The sequence below is a fragment of the Xyrauchen texanus genome, chromosome 27 (genome assembly GCF_025860055.1).
Source record: "Xyrauchen texanus isolate HMW12.3.18 chromosome 27, RBS_HiC_50CHRs, whole genome shotgun sequence".
In the NCBI taxonomy this organism is placed as follows: domain Eukaryota; kingdom Metazoa; phylum Chordata; class Actinopteri; order Cypriniformes; family Catostomidae; genus Xyrauchen; species Xyrauchen texanus.
Genome location: NC_068302.1, coordinates 12,250,778 through 12,268,732, shown reverse-complemented (window position 1 = coordinate 12,268,732; position 17,955 = coordinate 12,250,778). Strand labels below are relative to the sequence as shown.

At 40.8% G+C, this 17,955-nt stretch overlaps 1 protein-coding gene across 2 annotated transcripts in view; it reads right to left on the bottom strand.

Moving 5' to 3' along the window:
- Nucleotides 1-17,955, bottom strand: part of LOC127620591 (actin filament-associated protein 1-like 2) — an 82,843-nt gene that overhangs the window by 45,905 nt on the left and 18,983 nt on the right. The window contains exon 3 of one of the 2 annotated variants that reach the window (XM_052093759.1): nt 16,668-16,801. In XM_052093759.1, coding sequence (XP_051949719.1) covers nt 16,668-16,801 — 134 coding nt within the window. The remainder of the gene's footprint in view (nt 1-16,667; nt 16,802-17,955) is intronic. The other variant, XM_052093760.1, reaches the window with a different exon arrangement.

Below are 17,955 nucleotides of genomic sequence, written 5' to 3'. Positions count from 1 at the left end.
TACATATTATCATTCTTTTCATTTACCCCCTCCAGCTCTTGGGGGAAGGAATGGTTGGAATTGAGAGCACCGCATGTATAGCTCTGGGGTTCAGATACATATCTGTGAATGAAAGATGAAAAGAGTTTTTGTGTGCCCACGAGTCTGTGAGACAGAGGACAGGGTCATAGAAAGAAGGAGCAGAACAAATAGGAATGTAAGGCTAGAAAACATTTGAGGAGGGTGCCATAAGCCTGCAAAAGATTCATAAGAATGATAAGAACAAAGTACTGAGGACAAGAAAATGAAGTAAAGAACGAGTGTTAGACTGAGCAAAACACTCTGTAAAATTGCATTCACTACAGACAAAGTTAAAGTTGGCGGGGTTGTTAAAGGAATAGTGCATGATATGTAAATATCCATGTGAGCAGTGTAGGCTTATCTATCAGTGGGCAGGGCTTCACGTGAGACTGAGAGAATTGAAGAAACATGGACAGGGTTTTCCGAAAATTTATCTGCGGCCGCTCAAGCAAGTTTATTGACCTTCATCGTACGTTTGAGCTTTAAAAGTGCAAAATATTGACCTCATCTGACACGCAAATGTTTCACATGATTGTGGAGCGCGCTGTCTCTGGAGCTCCGAAGTGCATGCGAGTCCTGCAGGCTTTCCGATATTTGTGCTCCAGATACAAGAGAGCTCAGAGCGGGATCAGTTGTGCTACTCAATCATTTTTTATCCAGGAAAACCCCGAATGGAGAAAGAAATCTCCACAGAACAGGATGACTCCCAAATAGGTCAAGAAAATGAAGAGGAGCTTGTTATTAAAACAGGTGCAACATGGAGTACAGGGCAGAAAAATGTAATCTGCAAACTGTTCCAAGCGGCGATAATCACTCGTAATACAAGCAATCTGTTTTACCACCTTAAAAATGAAGAACGCAAAAGAATATTATGAAAGACAAAAGATGAACTCTGCATTAATTCAATTTTGATAAGGTTGATTTTTTAAAACATGTTGATTTTTATTTATTTATTTTGACATTGTTTGTCTTGATCCTAATAAAGAGGAAGTATTTTTAATTTATAAAGTTTTTAATTCACTGACTGGAGTTCCAAAAATAGGCATTACAATATGGTTATTTAATATATAAACCCATTTTTGTTGATTTTCCAGAAAACTTTTACTATATTGTGATATATAATGTTATTGTGATATAAAATGACTAATATCGTGATATAAGATTTTGGTTATATCTCCCACCCGTATCTGTCATGCTTCATAATGAACCAAAAAAAAAACATTTGAAATGTCAAACTATTTTATTTTAAGCTATCATATGGCTTCAAAGAACTTGGAATCTAGCGCAGAAGTTGTATGGACTACTTTTAGGGTGTTTTTATAAAGCTTTTTTGTCCTTTTGTAGCTTGAAAAACATGGTCACTATGAATTGTCATTATATAGTTTAGCATACAGAATCTTCAAACATTTCTACTTTTGTATCTCACAGAACAAATAACAGCAGACATCTAATTGAATGGGGAAACACTAAAATCAAGGAACATATTTCAAATCAGCAGTTAAATCTGACAACAATGGTATCATAAATTGTGCTTCTTTAGCTTAGATCACACTAAAAAATGCAATTTTTAAGGCTAGTCCAGCTAATGCACATGCACGTTCTTGAGTTGATTGACAAGCGATGTCTGTATCTCAAAGGTGATTGGCTCTTTTACCTCTAAGGTGGGGATTTCTTTTCTACATCCGCCATATTGGCCATTCCCACTTCTCCAATTCATTTTAATAACAGTATTCATCTCAGGCTAAATAGTCTCAGTAATGACAAAAGAGTGCATAAATAATGACATCACTTTTATTTTTGGGTGAACTATTCTTTTAAGATGGGCAACAGAGGCAGAAGGGTGAGTTTCTACTTGCTAAGCCTGTAAAACATTCACTGCACATTCCTCATTTCCCTCTATACACAATCTGAGCAATCAGTCTCACACAAACCATGATCAAATTTAATGAAGAGAGACAGTCATCACACAGACAAGTGTATAAGCGTATACACAAACATGTGTGGGTCATTGTAACCCCGTCAAATTGAGCTTGTTAAGTTACCTCATGAAGCACAGGAGGAAACAGTCTAAGCCTGCAAACCTCCCACCTCCCTTGCAAACCCACATACTCAAACCAACTAGCCTTATGTAAGGACTACTGAAAGAATGATTTAATTTCTCAGCCAGAGATCCTCTAAAAAGAGCTGAGAAAGAGCTACAGGTGTGCAGAGTTTAATGCATGTGTGAGTGTGAATTTGTATATCCCTACATGTTTGATCTAAAGCAGGGGTCGGCAACCTTTTGGCACATGTGCCACCACTGGCCACCAATCACTGGCACTTGTGCAACAGCGAGAAGGAGGTGTATGTATTTTATTTATATGAAGGCCTGTTTTATGTAGTTAAGAGCTGAATGGGAAGCTAAACACTATTAAAGTGTGATGAGAATGCAGAAGTCAATAAATGAGCGCAGGCCGTGTAAAACATTTGCGTATTACGAGTCACTTATATCGAGGCACAGATGAATCAGGCAGCACTTCACTTTTGGTGAAATGGCCAAGTTAACGTGTATGCTTCATCTCATCGTGCTGTAGGGTTGACAGCCTACATTTTCTGGTTTTATTTGTTGCCTTTGGCTTTTAGAACAACTTTTATTGTTAATAAGAAGATACCACTATCAATGTTTGAGATTTTCAATCAAACTCTACATAATTTCAATATGTCTGTTTGTGTTATATCATATTTTTTATCACTTTAGTATCATTATAAACATGGAACATAGCAATAATGAGATATACACTGGCGGCCAAACGTTTGGAATAATGTACCAATTTTGCGCTTATGGAAAGAAATTGGCACTTTTATTCACCAAAGTGGCATTCGACTAATCACGATGTATAGTCAGAACATTAATAATGGGAATAATTCCTATTACAATTTGAAAAAAAAAAAAAGTTCAGAACTTCTTAAACTACTTCAAAGAATTCTCATCAAAAAATCCTCCACGTTGTCACGTTCCTGTGTTGTCTGCCCCGTGTTGTCTGTTCCACATGCCGCTTTTCACGTTCCATGTCACGTTTCCTTGTTGTCTGCCCTGTGTTTTCCGTTTCACCCTTCACGGATCACATTCCATGTCATGTTTTCCTTGTTGTCCGCCCCAAGTCTCACTGTCCTTGTAGAAATCTACAATTCCCACAGTTCCCGGCCTCCCTCACTTCATTGTTCTCACCTGTGTCTCGTTTAGTCTTTATTGTGTCCTTGTGTATTTAAACCCTGTTTGTTCCTCCACTCCCTTGTCGGTTGTTGTATGTTGATATGTTGTTCTTGTTCGCTCGAGGTTCCTTTTTCGTTGTGGATGTTTTGCTGTCTGTTCTACCCGCTGTGTGTTCTTTTGTATTTGAGTTAGTTTTTCCCCTCGTGGACTTTTGTTTGTGTTTTGCTTATTTGTTATTTTGAAATAAACCGCATTTGGATCCTTACCACCCGTCTGCCTTCTCCTGCTTCCCGCATTCATAACACATGTGCAGCAATGATAGCTTTGCAGATCCTTGGCATTCTAGCTGTCAGTTTGTCCAGATACTCAGGTGACATTTCACTTGCCATAGATGTGGCTGTCTTGTCGGGCACTTCTCACACACCGTACAGTCTAGCTGATCCCACAAAAGCTCAATGGGGTTAAGATCCATAACACTCTTTTCCAGTTATCTGTTGTCCAATGTCTGTTTCTTTGTCCACTCCAACTTTTTCTTTTTCAGCTTCAAAAGTGTCTTTTTCTTTGCAGTTCTTCCCATAAGGCCTGCACCCCTGAGTCTTCTCTTTACTGTTGTACATGAAACTGGTGTTGAGCGGGTAGAATTCAATGAAGCTGTCAGCTGAGGACATGTGAGGCGTCCATTTCTCAAACTAGAGACTCTGATGTACTTATCCTCTTGTTTAGTTGTACATCTGGTCTTCCACATCTCTTTCTGTCCTTGTTAGAGCCAGTTGTCCTTCATCTTTGAAGACTGTAGTGTACACCTTTTTATGAAATCTTTAGTATTTTTTGGCAATTTCAAGCATTGTATAGCCTTCATCCCTCAAAACAATGATTGACTGGTGAGTTTCTAGAGAAAGCTGTTTCTTCAAGTATATTGCATACTGTGGCAACTCAAAAACAAACACAAAGACAATGTTAAGCTTCATTTAACAAACCAAATAGCTTTCAACTGTGTTTGATATAATGGCAAGTGATTTTCAAGTTCCAAATGATTAATTTAGCATGATTACTTAAGGATAAGGTGTTGGCTGCTGTCTAGATTTTATCAAAAATTACTTTTTTCAAATAGTGGTGTGCTGTTTTTTACATCAGTAATGTCCTGACTATACCTTGTAATCAGTTGAATGCCACTTTGGTGAATTAAAGTACCAATTTCCTTCTGAAACAGCAAAACCTGCACATTATTCCAAACTTTTGGCAACCATTGTAAATAACAGCAATAGCAATACATGGTACTTTTTTTTGCCAATTGGAATGGAAGAAGCTGAATGAATTAAAGCATTTTAAAATTAGATATATAAATAAAGAACTTCATGTGCAAATCGCACCTACTGTTTAAACTAATCATCAATGCTCTTAGAAAAGCTGAACTATCCATGGCTAAGTATTTAAAAAAAATATCATCAAACAAACACATTAAAAAAGTAATATTTATATTTAATATTTAAAAAAATAATCTTTGTCATGATTTTGCGCAGTATGAATAAATTTGCTTACATCACTATTTAAACAAACTAATGGATTTGTTGGGTTTGAACATACCCCTAAACCCAAGTAACTTCAGTGCATAATTAGTCCATTCATGGCTGACCCTGCACTCTGACCCCAGCTTAGCTGGGATATGTGAAAACTAATAAATTTCACTGTATATATGCAAAAAACTGTGTGTATAATGTGTGACCAAAATAAAGGATTCTATTCTATTATTAGCATTTGTACTGTGGAATTCTGAATTCCACTCAGAAAACTATTTAGAATAAAACAATTATTTACAAAACAGTACAACACCCTGGTAACCTCTAATAACACCCTACCATTAAAAATATAAATATTTAGTTTGTTAGTAACGTTTGAACTTAAATTATATTATAATATTAGAAAAATAAAAAGTATTAATTCTTACAAAATTAAACAAACAGTTACTATGTTAACTGATGTATAAATAGGGATAAATTGAAACCACTCATTATCAGTATATAATCAAACTGAATATGCATGCATGAGCTTCCACAACATCCAATACATGTGTATGTGCGCTAAACTGCACACATGCTCACCGTACTGAGCCCATTTGGTTGGCATGAAAAACCCTGGACTTTGGTGCACACTTTTTGAGTGACCTCATCCCTACCACATCTCCCATGAGATCCTCCTGCACATCCGACTTCCTTCCTCTGTGCAGTTGTCCTATCAGTCCATCTCTCTATCACTCTATCGTCTCTACATCGCTGTCTCTTGATCCCTCAATCTAGTAAACAGCCATAATTATCCACTTCCTCCCCTCTGCCTCTTTTCCAGCCAATCATGGTGCAGCGTTGGCTTGTCGAGATGGGCCTCCTGCTTAAACATGGCATTTCCTGTCCAAGATATGGCCCCTCCCCCTCACTTCATCCCCCTCAGTCTTTTTCAAACAAGCTTTTGATTTGCTGTGCTTCTGATATTGGGTGAACTTCCCATTGCACTTAATTGCCGTTATCTAGAAAAGCCCATGTTGGGTTTTTAGAAGATAGCGAAAAAAGTGATGTCATTAAGAAAGCCTAGGAATTTCACTATGGAAAATGGGATTAAACATTTAACTCCAGGATCTTTAATGTTTCATTATAAGTCAGCAAAGGGACATTATTTAATTTGATTATTTATACTGTCAGAGATGCAATAATTTTATACATTTTGAAGAATCAGTGAAAGAAGACTGATATTAGGGATTATACAAAACTACACAAGCACAACAAACATAAGATGCACATATGGTAACTTAAGAAAATACAAACACAAAGAAAAAGCATGGAGACTGGGGCAGAGGGGCCTCTGCCCAATGAAGATGCAGTTTGCCAACAGGGAACCGTTTTTCAGCGGAATATACCTCGCAAGGGGTTGCCTATGGGGAACTAGCGCATGCGAAGCACATGTCCCAGTACTGGGCATAGTTAGCACAAGTACTGGGCTGGCAGTGAGTTTCTCAGCGAACTCATCTGCCGCAGGGCTAGGAGGAAATCAACCAGGGAACACATCTGTGAACACTGCTGGGAATCAACAACGCACATCTTCAGCTTAAGGGAGGTGAAAGGTGCTAGGCACAAGAGGTATACCTGGCCGGTTGACCCGTACTTACCTCATCCGAATGCCTAACCGGAGCAAACGGGCGTGGGAGGAAATGGGAGGTACGTGGGGATTTAACCGGCAGAAGTGGTCCCATTGCGGTCCCCAAATCGCCCCCAGTGCACGCTGCACTGGCCTCATACCCATAGGTTGATGGACCGAGGCAGGGAGCCGCTGGGGTGGCTTGCTTTCTTACCTAAAAGTGTGACTTTGTGAGGGCAACAGTTATCTACCTTGGAAATGTGGCTCCGTCTGAGCTAAGGTGGAGGCACTCAATAATTTTCCCATTCCCAATACCAAAAGGAACTAATGTGTTTCTTGGGAATGGTTGGGTATTAACATTGTTTTTGTAGGTATTTTTCAGTTGTTGCGTTGCCCCTTACGATTTTTTTTCAGGGAGGAGTTAAGTTTCACTGGACTTCTGTTTGTCAGCAGGCTTTTGTGCAAAAAAAGGTGCTGCTAGCAGAATTACCCATATAGGCTGCTCCCAAATTTGACCAACCTTTCCTATTGCAAGTCTCAGGAAACATAATAGCTGATGTCTTGTCTCATGTCATACAACATAAGTGTGGTCACATGACCTCTAATATATTCTCCCTCTTCTATCTGTTCTCTCTCTAGTCCTACCTTAATTTTGCTTCCTAGGTGCCAAGGTTGCTGGAAGGTCTGTAGGGTTGCATGTTGGGGAGAACCAGGATGAGGGCGATGAAAAGATCATATGCCTATACACAAATCAGCATGTCCCCTGGCAAAATCAATCAGCGGCATGGCTTGATTCAATGAGATGCACCTGCAGCGGATTTGTCTCATTAATTGAGGAAGATATCAATGGCAGAGTAAGGAGCAGTAGGGTGGTGGTCCAGCTCCTGCAAATTAAAAAGTTTTTCTCTCTTTATGCTTTTGCAAGAAGCGATTAACTGGACGAAGACAACCAGAAACAACTTCTTATGGCGTCTCTCACCCACCACAAGCCATCACCAACACAATGCACCCCACACTCTTTAAAGGACTTTACATGACAAATTCACCTCTGCTTTACTCACCTGTTCATTGTAATAAATTGCCCTCAGGTTAAATTCACTGGCTTCCGTTGTTCATGTCTCTTTACCCCGCTACACTGGTGTCGGGCTTCTTCCCCGGGGCAGGTCTTCCGAATCAGCTATTTATCCCATCTGTTCTCTGTTGCAGATGCAGCCCTCTCTCTCGAAATGGAGGAATTCCTTAGACAACTTGCCAGAGTCACAATTCGCCAGCAAGGAATTACGGAAAACAGTATTACAATCTCTTCCTCCAGCTCCGCATGGAGGAAGAGATTGTTCGACTGTGGGTGGAAGCACAGGCGGACAGCGGACCTAAGATAATGCATGATGCCCAGCAGTGTTTAACAAAGCTCATGAATCAGGATGAAGAAGAAGCCTATTTACATACTGTAACAAGATTCAAGAAAGGAGGAAGCAGGAACCGGATTGACAATTTATGAACTTTAATTCAAACACCACATCAAACTAATCACACAGCTACATAAACACACACAGCTTCAAGATCTCTCTCTCTCTGTGTCTCTCTCTTGACTGTAACTCTGCTCCTGGCTTTATCCCCCACGTCCTCATACCATCATAACTCGCAGTTGGGCAAGATCATTCACCCCAGGTGAACACCTCTGCCTTCATCATCTGCAAATCTGCTCCAGGCTTTATCCCCCACGTACTCATGCCGTCATCACTCGTAGCTGGGCGAGATCATTCGCTCCAGGTGCACACCTCAGCCTCGCACCTCTCCATCCTCACTCTGCTCCACCTGGCCCAACACATATACATTTGAAGTGGTGGCCGAATGGGAGAGATGGGAGCCCGAAGAGTGGACATGCATTATAGCCCCTTTTTAATGGGGGAAGTGCAGCAGGCTTACTAATCCCTACCAGCGGCCTTGGCTGACACTTATCCTGAGCTGAAGCGAGCGGTACTCGCCAGGGTGGGGCTATCACTAGTGTGTGCAGCCCAGTTTTTTTTTAATGGGAATATTGTCGAAGCTACCCAAACGGGTCACTGGAGAGAGAACTGCAACTTTCCCAAGGAGTGCACCAGGGGAACTATACAGAACCGGAGGGTACCTCAAGCCATCCAGTCCTCACTGACCAGAACCCTCCGGAAGCATGAGCCTGGGATTTGTCAAATGGAGCACCTGGGCGAAAAGTATGGCTGAATGGGCACAGAATATGAGCCATACTGGACACCGGGAGCTCGGTCAGCCTGATCCAACCTTGAATTATAAAAGAAAATCTGGGTCAGTCCTTTTTGCCATTACCTCCATCTACGGTGATACTCACTATGTTTCAGCCCATATTGTGACTATTGCTGTGGAGCCAGGTTCATGGACTGTGGAGGCTGGTGTGGTGGAGGATTTACCAGTTCCTTTGCTGCTGGGGAGGGACTTTTAGGGTTTTTTAGGGTTTCTCGCTCCCCCTCCAGGAGGTATTGGAAGCCCCCGGCTGGCACTTTTGGCCACGTGGAGTGAACAGGAAGGTGAGTCTGCTTCAGATCACTTCAATGTGTATTCTGATCTGTTCGAAAAAAGACAACATCAGGAGGCTCCTTTGGATGTGAACAGCAGAAGGACGATCGACTGAAGTACTGTTGGACCCAGGTCAGGAGCATCAAAATAGCTGCCTCACCCCACTCCCCACTTTGTGGTCCAGAATGGCTTATTGTACAGCATGGCAATCATGCAGGGTGAGGAGAAACAGCTTTTGGTGGTGCCATGGACCAAGCTGGAGGTGGTTCTTGCATTGGCCCATACACACCCCATGGCCGGGCATTTGGGTGCCTAAACACTCTACAACACCTTCGAGATTGGTTCCACTGGCCCGGGATGGAAGTGGAAGTCTGACAATACTGCCACAGTTGTAAAAGGTGTCAATGAACAACCCCTCAGAGACTGCCCCCCAGCCCCCTGGTCCCACTGCTTATCATCAAGGTACCATTTGAGCAAATAGGTATGGATCTTGTGGAGCCATTACCATTGTCCTCCCAGGGACATGAGCATATTCTGGTGATCATCGACTATGTCACAAGGTACCCGGAAGCTTTATCACTCTGAAAAGCCATATTGGTGAACATCGCCAAATACAATGTTAATTGTACATTTCTGGCTTCTTGGCAGGGACTCTACACCATGATGGAGAGGGTGGGACCTGTGTCCAACCGGCTGAACGCAGGGCCGAGCAGATCTACCACATCATCCTGTTGAAGTGGTGGGTAGAACCCAGGGGAAACCCTGTACTGTTGGCACAGGAAGAACTGCCAGTGGTAGATCTAGGAAGTCAGCTAGCCATGGCCCAGAGGAAAAATCCAAGATTACCCTTGCCCCATCATGAAGTCCCAGGTACATGCTTTTTTAGGGTTGGTGGGATATTATTGGTGCTTTATCCTGTATTTTTCCTCTGTGGCTGGTCCTCTTACAAACCTGACCAATAAAGAGCAGCCAGAGAAGGTGCTGTGGATGAAGGAAGCCAAACAGGCACTTCAACATTTCAAGATGACCCTGACATCACAGCCCATTCTACATGCACCAGACAACTCCCTGCATTCTACAGACCGATGCATCTGACACAGGACTAGGGGCCGTCCTGTCCCAGCATGTTGTGAGGAGGGACATCCATTAACTTACATTAGTCGGAAGCTGAACTTGGCTGAATCCAAGTATGCCACAGTGGAGAAGGAGGCCTTGGCAATCAAATGGGCAGTCCAAGAGTTCCGGTATTACCTGCTCGGAAGAACGTTCACTCTGGTCACGGACCATGCCCCACAGCAATGGATGCCCAAGGTGCAGGACCCTAATGCTCGAATTACACAATGGTTCCTGGCATTTCAGAATTTCTATTTCTCTGTGAGACATTGGGCTGGACCAGCCCATAGAAACGTGGATGGCCGCTCATTAATGTTCAGCCATGGGTCAGGTCTGGTAAGAAATTCCCTTCTCCACAGGAAAAATGCGGTGACAAGCCCTGGGTCAGGAGTCACCTATACACAAATCAGCATCTCCCCTGGCAACAGCAATCAGCGGAATGGCTCGAGTAGATGAGATGCACCGTCAGCGGATTTGTCTCTTTAAGAGAGGAAGTTGCTTACTGTTTAAAATCATTCTATTTTATTTAATAAATGTTTCAATTAACTTAAACCTGCCAATTCACTGTGTCCTCCTTTAATTTGCCACAGCTATGAGCTGGTCATGACAGTTGCCATCGTACATCGGTGAGCCTTGGTCGCCCGAAACCCTGTTGCAGGTTTGTGGTTTGTCCCTCTTCGGACCACTATCGGTAGGTACTCATCAATGCTGACCGGGAGCACCCCACAAGTCTTGCCGTTACAGAGATGCTCTGATCTAGTCATCTGGCCATAACAATTTGGCCCTTGTCAAAGTTGCTCAGGTTTTACCTCCAGCCAATTTCTTCTGCATTCAACATGTTGACTATGAGAGGTGATTGTTCGCTTACCATCTATCTACCCAGACCTTGACATGTGGCCTTGTTAATGGATGATATACGTTATTCGCTTCACCTTTGAGTGGTCATATATATTTTGGCTCATCAGTGTACCATTGATTAACAACCACTGAGCTAATGGTAGCTCTGTCTTTAAAGGTTTATAAGTTATTAATGATCAATTCCCTAATGAAAAAATATATGAGATTTTTACATCTGGAACCAGACTGTTGCACTCTATAGCAACCACATAGCAGCCCCATGGAACTGTTCAAAACACCCTAGTACCATGACAGTGAGTTTTGCACAGGCCATCACCACTCACATTTTAAGTAAATTTCTAAATCTAGTTCTAACTGATTCTAACACTCTGTCTATCAACAGCCATGAGTGAGATTTCACAGCAGTTACTCCTTCAGTGCTCAGAGTCTTCTCTTTCAGTTCTTGTCATCCCTGTTTTTATATGTGGTTGGCCACTTAAAAAACCTTGGTTATGAGGCAAGATCTGACATCCTGCCCTGTACAACCCTTGGGTAAGATGAGGGGACAAGACTACAGTGATGGTGTGGTGAAGCTGGGCGGTAGTAATCAAGCAGCCACAACATAAGCTCTGGTCCAAACCCGAGGCTCTGGGCATCACAACCGCTAGTGTGCAGCCTGCCCATCTGCCCTGTTATTATGGCCGTAGTGCTAGTGTCTCTTAAAATACTCTGTAGTGTGCCCTGGAGTATACAACATCATCAAACACTAGTGTCCTCTAAAATATACAACACTGTCCCAATATTATTCTGTTTGTATCCCTTTCTCAACCTCTGGACTCCTCTGGACTCCTATCCTGAGATCTGGACTCCTATCCTGAGGTCACCAGAACAGGCTAGATCCAGCTCCATTCCTGCTTCGTGTTGGACTCTACTCCTACAGGTCTCTGAGTGATGACGACTAAATGCAGCCGTTGCCAGCCAAACATCACTTCAGTCTATTACGATGGACTTCAGAGGATGAACTGATGCCAACTTCTCCTCACCGAAATGACTGGCCGGTTGAACTGCGAGGCACCTCACTGATCTCTGCCTGTTTCACCTCGGCCTAATGATGGACTACACTCTTATAATGGAATGCATAGACTATCAGTTAATTGCCAAAAAATCCCTTCATCAGCCAACTAACAAAGAACAATGCATCTATGTGAACTTCTGCAGTAAATCCAGGATGAAGTTCAAAGACATTAGTAATTAAACTTACAGTTCTTACAAAATGTTGTTTAAACACTGACCCTTAGTTTAATCATTTTAAAATCATGACTTGCACTGCACACAAACAAGTAATATTGGCATTATATTCATGTAGAGCTGGGTGATAAAACGATATCGATATTTATTATGATAAAGAAAATTCCTCAAAAGCTTATCTCGAATTTTCTATATTTACTGTGTGTTGCTAAAACACAAGCAGTTTGGCTTTCTCAGGCTGCATTTCCAATGGGGCGGAAAAACAGTCACAGTCTTAGGAGAGCGCTTGCTCTGCACCACTGCCAATCCTACGATCCACCTTGCGAGCATCAGCTTTCATAGAAATGAATTGAAAACGCTCTCAGCTTCGCTCACAATGCGCCAGTGGTAACGTAGGGTCAGACTGGATGAACTTGCTAATGCTAGCTGCCTTGCTAACGATTAGGCTACATCGGACACCGGATTGATTCCATCCGCACCGCATGACAACAGTTGCGCCCTCTCATCATCTCTAGTGAAGAGCGCGACAGAACAACAGTGATGTGTCAACAGCTCTGATCTTTCTGCGCTGTAATCTTGAATATTGTTCTTTAGCACCATACATGCATAAATTCTGCCCTGTCCCTCTCCGCACACGTTGCCCCTTTTCCCTGCATGTGTGCAGACATGAAGAGCCGCATGAGTTAACGTGGTTTCAAAGCACCTTTTAGACCAAAATGGTTTTCCCTTCTAAATGTATCTTTATTAATCTGCATGTTACGAGCCTTTAATAATAAACAAATCGGTAGACTAGTCTCTCACTTTAATGAAAATATACAAATGTTTTTTTTTTTTTTTTCAACAAATACTGGAATGATCAGCATATCACTATGCTTCAGAACAAACAGATTATATTTAAACATTTATTTTCAATTGATAAACTATAAAATATTTTGGTAAAAGATCCTGCAGACCCCACTGCTTTGGCCGTCTCTGGACCCCCTGTCCAGTTTTGTAGAGACTATTTTGACGGTTTAGAATTTATTTACTCTTCTTCCGTCAACTTTGAAATAAAAAAAAGAAAGTGCAATGTGTAAATGTATATCGTGATAAATATCGATATCGAACAATATGAAAAAGATTATCGTGATGACATTTTGGCCATATCACCCAGCTCTATATTCATGCTGTTTAGCCAGAGGAGAACTGGCCCCCACAGTGAGCCTAGTTTCTCCCAAGGTAATTTTTCTCCATTAACCAATATTTATGGAATTTTGTGTTTCTTTCCACAGTTGCCTTCGGCTTATTCACTGGGTATCTAAATACAATTATTATTAAATTACTTATTTTAAAACACATTTCAAAATTGTATTTTATCAAACTACACAATGATGACTCTATGACATTATAGATATTACAGTTTAATTTTCTGTTAATGCATGATTTTCTGTAAAGCTACTTTGAAACGATGTGTGTTGTGAAAGGCGCTATACAAATAAAATGACTTGACTAGTCCATCAAGACCAATTTCCTATCAATATGTCATCATCACCTGACATTTGAAAATAATTTGTAGATCATGGTGAAACACACTTTCAGAATTATTCTGGATTCATTGCCTGTTGCGCCGCTCACTTACAATATAGATGGTAACCACACTGCTAATGAGCAACGTGATAAAACTAAAACACTCCCATTCTAATAAAGACAAAGACGCGGTGTAAATAATTTATTTATTATACTGATTAGACAGCTTAGTTTTTAATGAGAGCATTCGAGAGAGTGAATGGCACATTGCACGTATCACCGTCATTGTGATTGTGGCTGCTCTATTAAGACCCATTTGCCCCACAGCTGCTATTGATAGATTTAACATTTTCAGGAATCGCACAAATTCCAATTGCAAATGGCTGTTTTTAATTTTCAAGGTCAAATATAATTCAAGGCCAAATATGTGGAGGGTGGGGCCTGCCCGGCCCCCAATTGGGCTAATCAGCCGAGGAGAGGGATAAGTGCAGCTGGACGCAGCAGTTCAGGAGAGAGAGAGAGCTACGTGCAGCTGCCGTGTGTGTTTATGTCTTTTTGTTTAAATTCTTATTAAATATTATTTTAACTGTTCAGCCGGTTCCCGCCACCTCCTTTCCCAGCCTTAACCTTGTTACAATGATCTAACGATGATCTTACATGAACAAGATCACCACTGAAGATCTAAGGAGATGAATGGGCACCCGTCTCCCAACCACAGAACTTACTGGATGCAGTATATATCTTGATCAACGTTTGTAAGTTTGAATATTAAATATGTCATTTACTGAACTTTGGCCAATAATTTAAGCAGTATAGACTCATATTGCATGTCTGATGGTAGTTTTTGGTTTTAGTTTTTGATGTTTACTTTAGTAGACAAAAGGAAACTACATTTAATTTCTCCGCTCATAATTTAGTGGTGGATTATGTCCTTGAAGCAAATTCTTTTATCTTTGTTTTTTCACCTTAAAGGACCCAGAGAACTGAATGTTATTTTTCGATAGCTTGTTGTTATCACCAAAAAAACATAGACAGAGTACTTGATGCACAATTGTCTACACTGTTACTGGGCTGAATAACATATTAATGTATTTCTGGAATTACGAATGAAAAAGCTGCCCCACATACACACAAACTCTCATGACATGTAATGCTTGTGAATGGTACCGGGTGTCCATTCATACAATTTTTGGTGCTCAATGCTGTTGTGCATGGTGTGTCAATGGACTAGAAAAAATATACATTTTTCAAATGATAATATCAAGCTACCTCAGGCTTGTAAATGATACAAGCATATGACTAAGCCACTGATTAAACTTTTTCATTTGAACAATATCTCTTTGATACTTTGAGGCCTGTAGTCAATTCTAGCCTGCATGTGAGCGAGACTTCAGAGTCACATTAAATTGTATTGATGTACATGATGTAATACTTCACTAACAAATGTTTGCTAAGTGACTCATATAAACAGTATGTGGTAGCTTTCCATGATTACACTGGATGAAATGTATATTACAGTTTGAGACCATTATTACCTTCCATAAATCCTTTTAAAATTAAAGTCATCATGATACATCATTCGCAACACAGTTTACTTCCGTAATGCGGTGTTTGCAAGCAAAAAAGATTTCTAATGAGAAATTAATGTAGGATGGGACTTCATTTTAGCCATCAGGAATTGATTGGATCTTTTAAAGTGCTAGCTGGGTGTGGTCTCTATATCAGTGTTTCCCAACCTGTTTTCTGCCACGGCACACTTTTTACGACACACCACTATCCCACATAGGCTAACCATCGTCAATATTTTTCCTTTTCAAGAACTTGTCCATGTTTTCTGTCCTTCTTAGTAGCGTGTTTACTTGTAATGTTTGAAATTCAGCTATGCAAAAAAACAAAACATGTCACTTACAGTGCTTGTGTTAGACTGTCATTTTGACAGACAGGGTCGTAAAATTTCCGTCATAATCTATTATTACTGCTGAGGCAATTGTCATTCAATTTTGCATCTTACATTTACATTTATGCATTTGGCAGACGCTTTTATCCAAAGCGACTTACAGTGCAATTATTACAGGGACAATCCCCCCGGAACAACCAGGAGTTAAGCGCCTTGCTCAAGGACACAATGGTGGTGGCCGTGGGGTTAGAACCAGCGACCTTCTGATTAACAGCCCTGTGCTTTAGCCACTACGCCACCGCCACCACCACTCTTTGCCTCAGATAGAACCCAGTGTCAAGTGCTGCATCACCCTCCAGATGATAAGAGTTGCAGAAAGCACCACAGAGGGGCGATTTTACAAATTTGCCACGTAAAAAAGCGGGAGGTGTGCACAATAAACATTGAAAACATGTATTTGGAAGAGATAACAAAATCTTGCAGTTGCTTTGATAGCAGAAAGTAATAAAATGACTCCTTTATATTTTGGTCTAAGCGTTTTGCTTGGTGAATTTAAATGAGTTTAATAACTGGGGTCTCTGATACTCCTAAACGATAAGGTAATATTTCATTAAAAGTAATTATGAGACATTCAATGTCTCTTCACAAAAGACATTATTGGTGAAGCAAAAACGTGTGTGTGTAAAACACTTGTTTTGCTGCTGTGCAAACACATGTTGGTGTAAAATGACATCACTTCATAGACTTCAATGTATTCTGCAGCACTGAACCGATTTGACCGATTATGGTTTCAAAACGGCAAATTTCTCAGAAAGGTGAGGAGTTTGTATCCCTGAAGATGTTTTATTATTTTTTTTCATGCATTTATTTATTTTTGTGGAATTTTATAATTTTCCACGGCATACCTGACAATCTTTGGCATAGTGGTTGGGAAACACTGCTCTATATAAAGTTCAGGGTTGAAAAACGAGGGTTTGGTGACATCAGAGGTGGAGTAATTCTTCATGCACAACAACTTATTAACATGAACATTTATTAATAGGTCAATTTCGATTTTATGTTGACTTATATACATTTACGTGTAACGTGTCATCATATTAATGTAGCTGTATTTGATAATATTGTAGTAACTATGACTCTTGAACGAAGAACAGGACTCACCCCTGACTGCAGCCTTTCAGTAGAGGTGTTTGAAACAGGTTCGTCCATGAATTCAGCCTCAGCAGTGGTGCTTTCCCTGAGATCACTGGGGCCTCCAGAGGGACAGTTCATAATCATGTACTCCGCATCCTCTGCTAAAAATACACACACATACCATAAACCCTAAATAGTACATATCATGGAAAACAAGAGCTACTATGAATACATATTGATGAACTGATACACAACTGATGAAACATCTGATTCCGGTTAATGGCAATCCCACAATGATACACACAGATGAGGACTGTGCATGGGTCGAGAAACACTGGGCTGCCAGACGATGCTAATGATGAAATTTGCGTCACACATACTGCGCACAGAGAGATTAGCAACGCGGATAACCAAAGCATACTTTGGCCTATACTCTATGTGCAACCATCACAATGCGAGTAAATCACTTACATATGTGACTTAAGGCGAAATGCACTCTAGGCAAGTATGTGAACGCAGATACAAGCACAAGGCCACTGCATTGTCTACGCACGGTCTGGTTGAACATGTTTAATGTGCGTTCTTGGGTTACTGTGGTGGGAACAAATCTCAGTACTCAGGGGGGCGATAGAGTTGTTTTCAAACGGCTGTGCCCTTAAACTGAACATGTTATTATTCTAATAAGTTATTATAAATATACTGACTTTAACTTACTTGCTCGTTAATATTTTCATCAAACTGTTGCTCCGCCATGACAGTAGTTGAAATGGACATACTAATCTTGCTATAGCGCCCCTTGTGGTAACGTTGAGAATGCAACGAATAGTTGTGTTACAGAAATGGTTCACCCAAAAATGAAAATGTTCTTATAATTTACTTATTTTTCAGCAGAACAAAAATGAAGAATTTTAGAAGAATCTCTCTGCTCTTTTCATCCTTTCATTGCAAGTGAATGGGTGCCAAAATGTTTAAGCTCCAAAAATCACATAGGTTTTGACACCCATTCACTTGCATTGTATGGACCTACAGAGCTGAAATATTCTTCTAAAATGTTTAATTAGTGTTGCGCAGAAGAAAGAAATACACATCTGGAATGGAATGAGGGTGAGTAAATGATGTGATAATTTACATTTTTGGTGAATTATACCTTTAGGTTATTAATTGCGGTCTGACACATTTCAGTCTAGTGCATGCTTGCATAGAAAAAGATGTACGTGTTCGGAGTGAACGGCCCCCAGAAGTTTCAGAACTGAAAACTTCCTCCTTAATAGAAAAAGAGCATTTATTTAAACCAAGCTGCAATGGAATTCGTGGA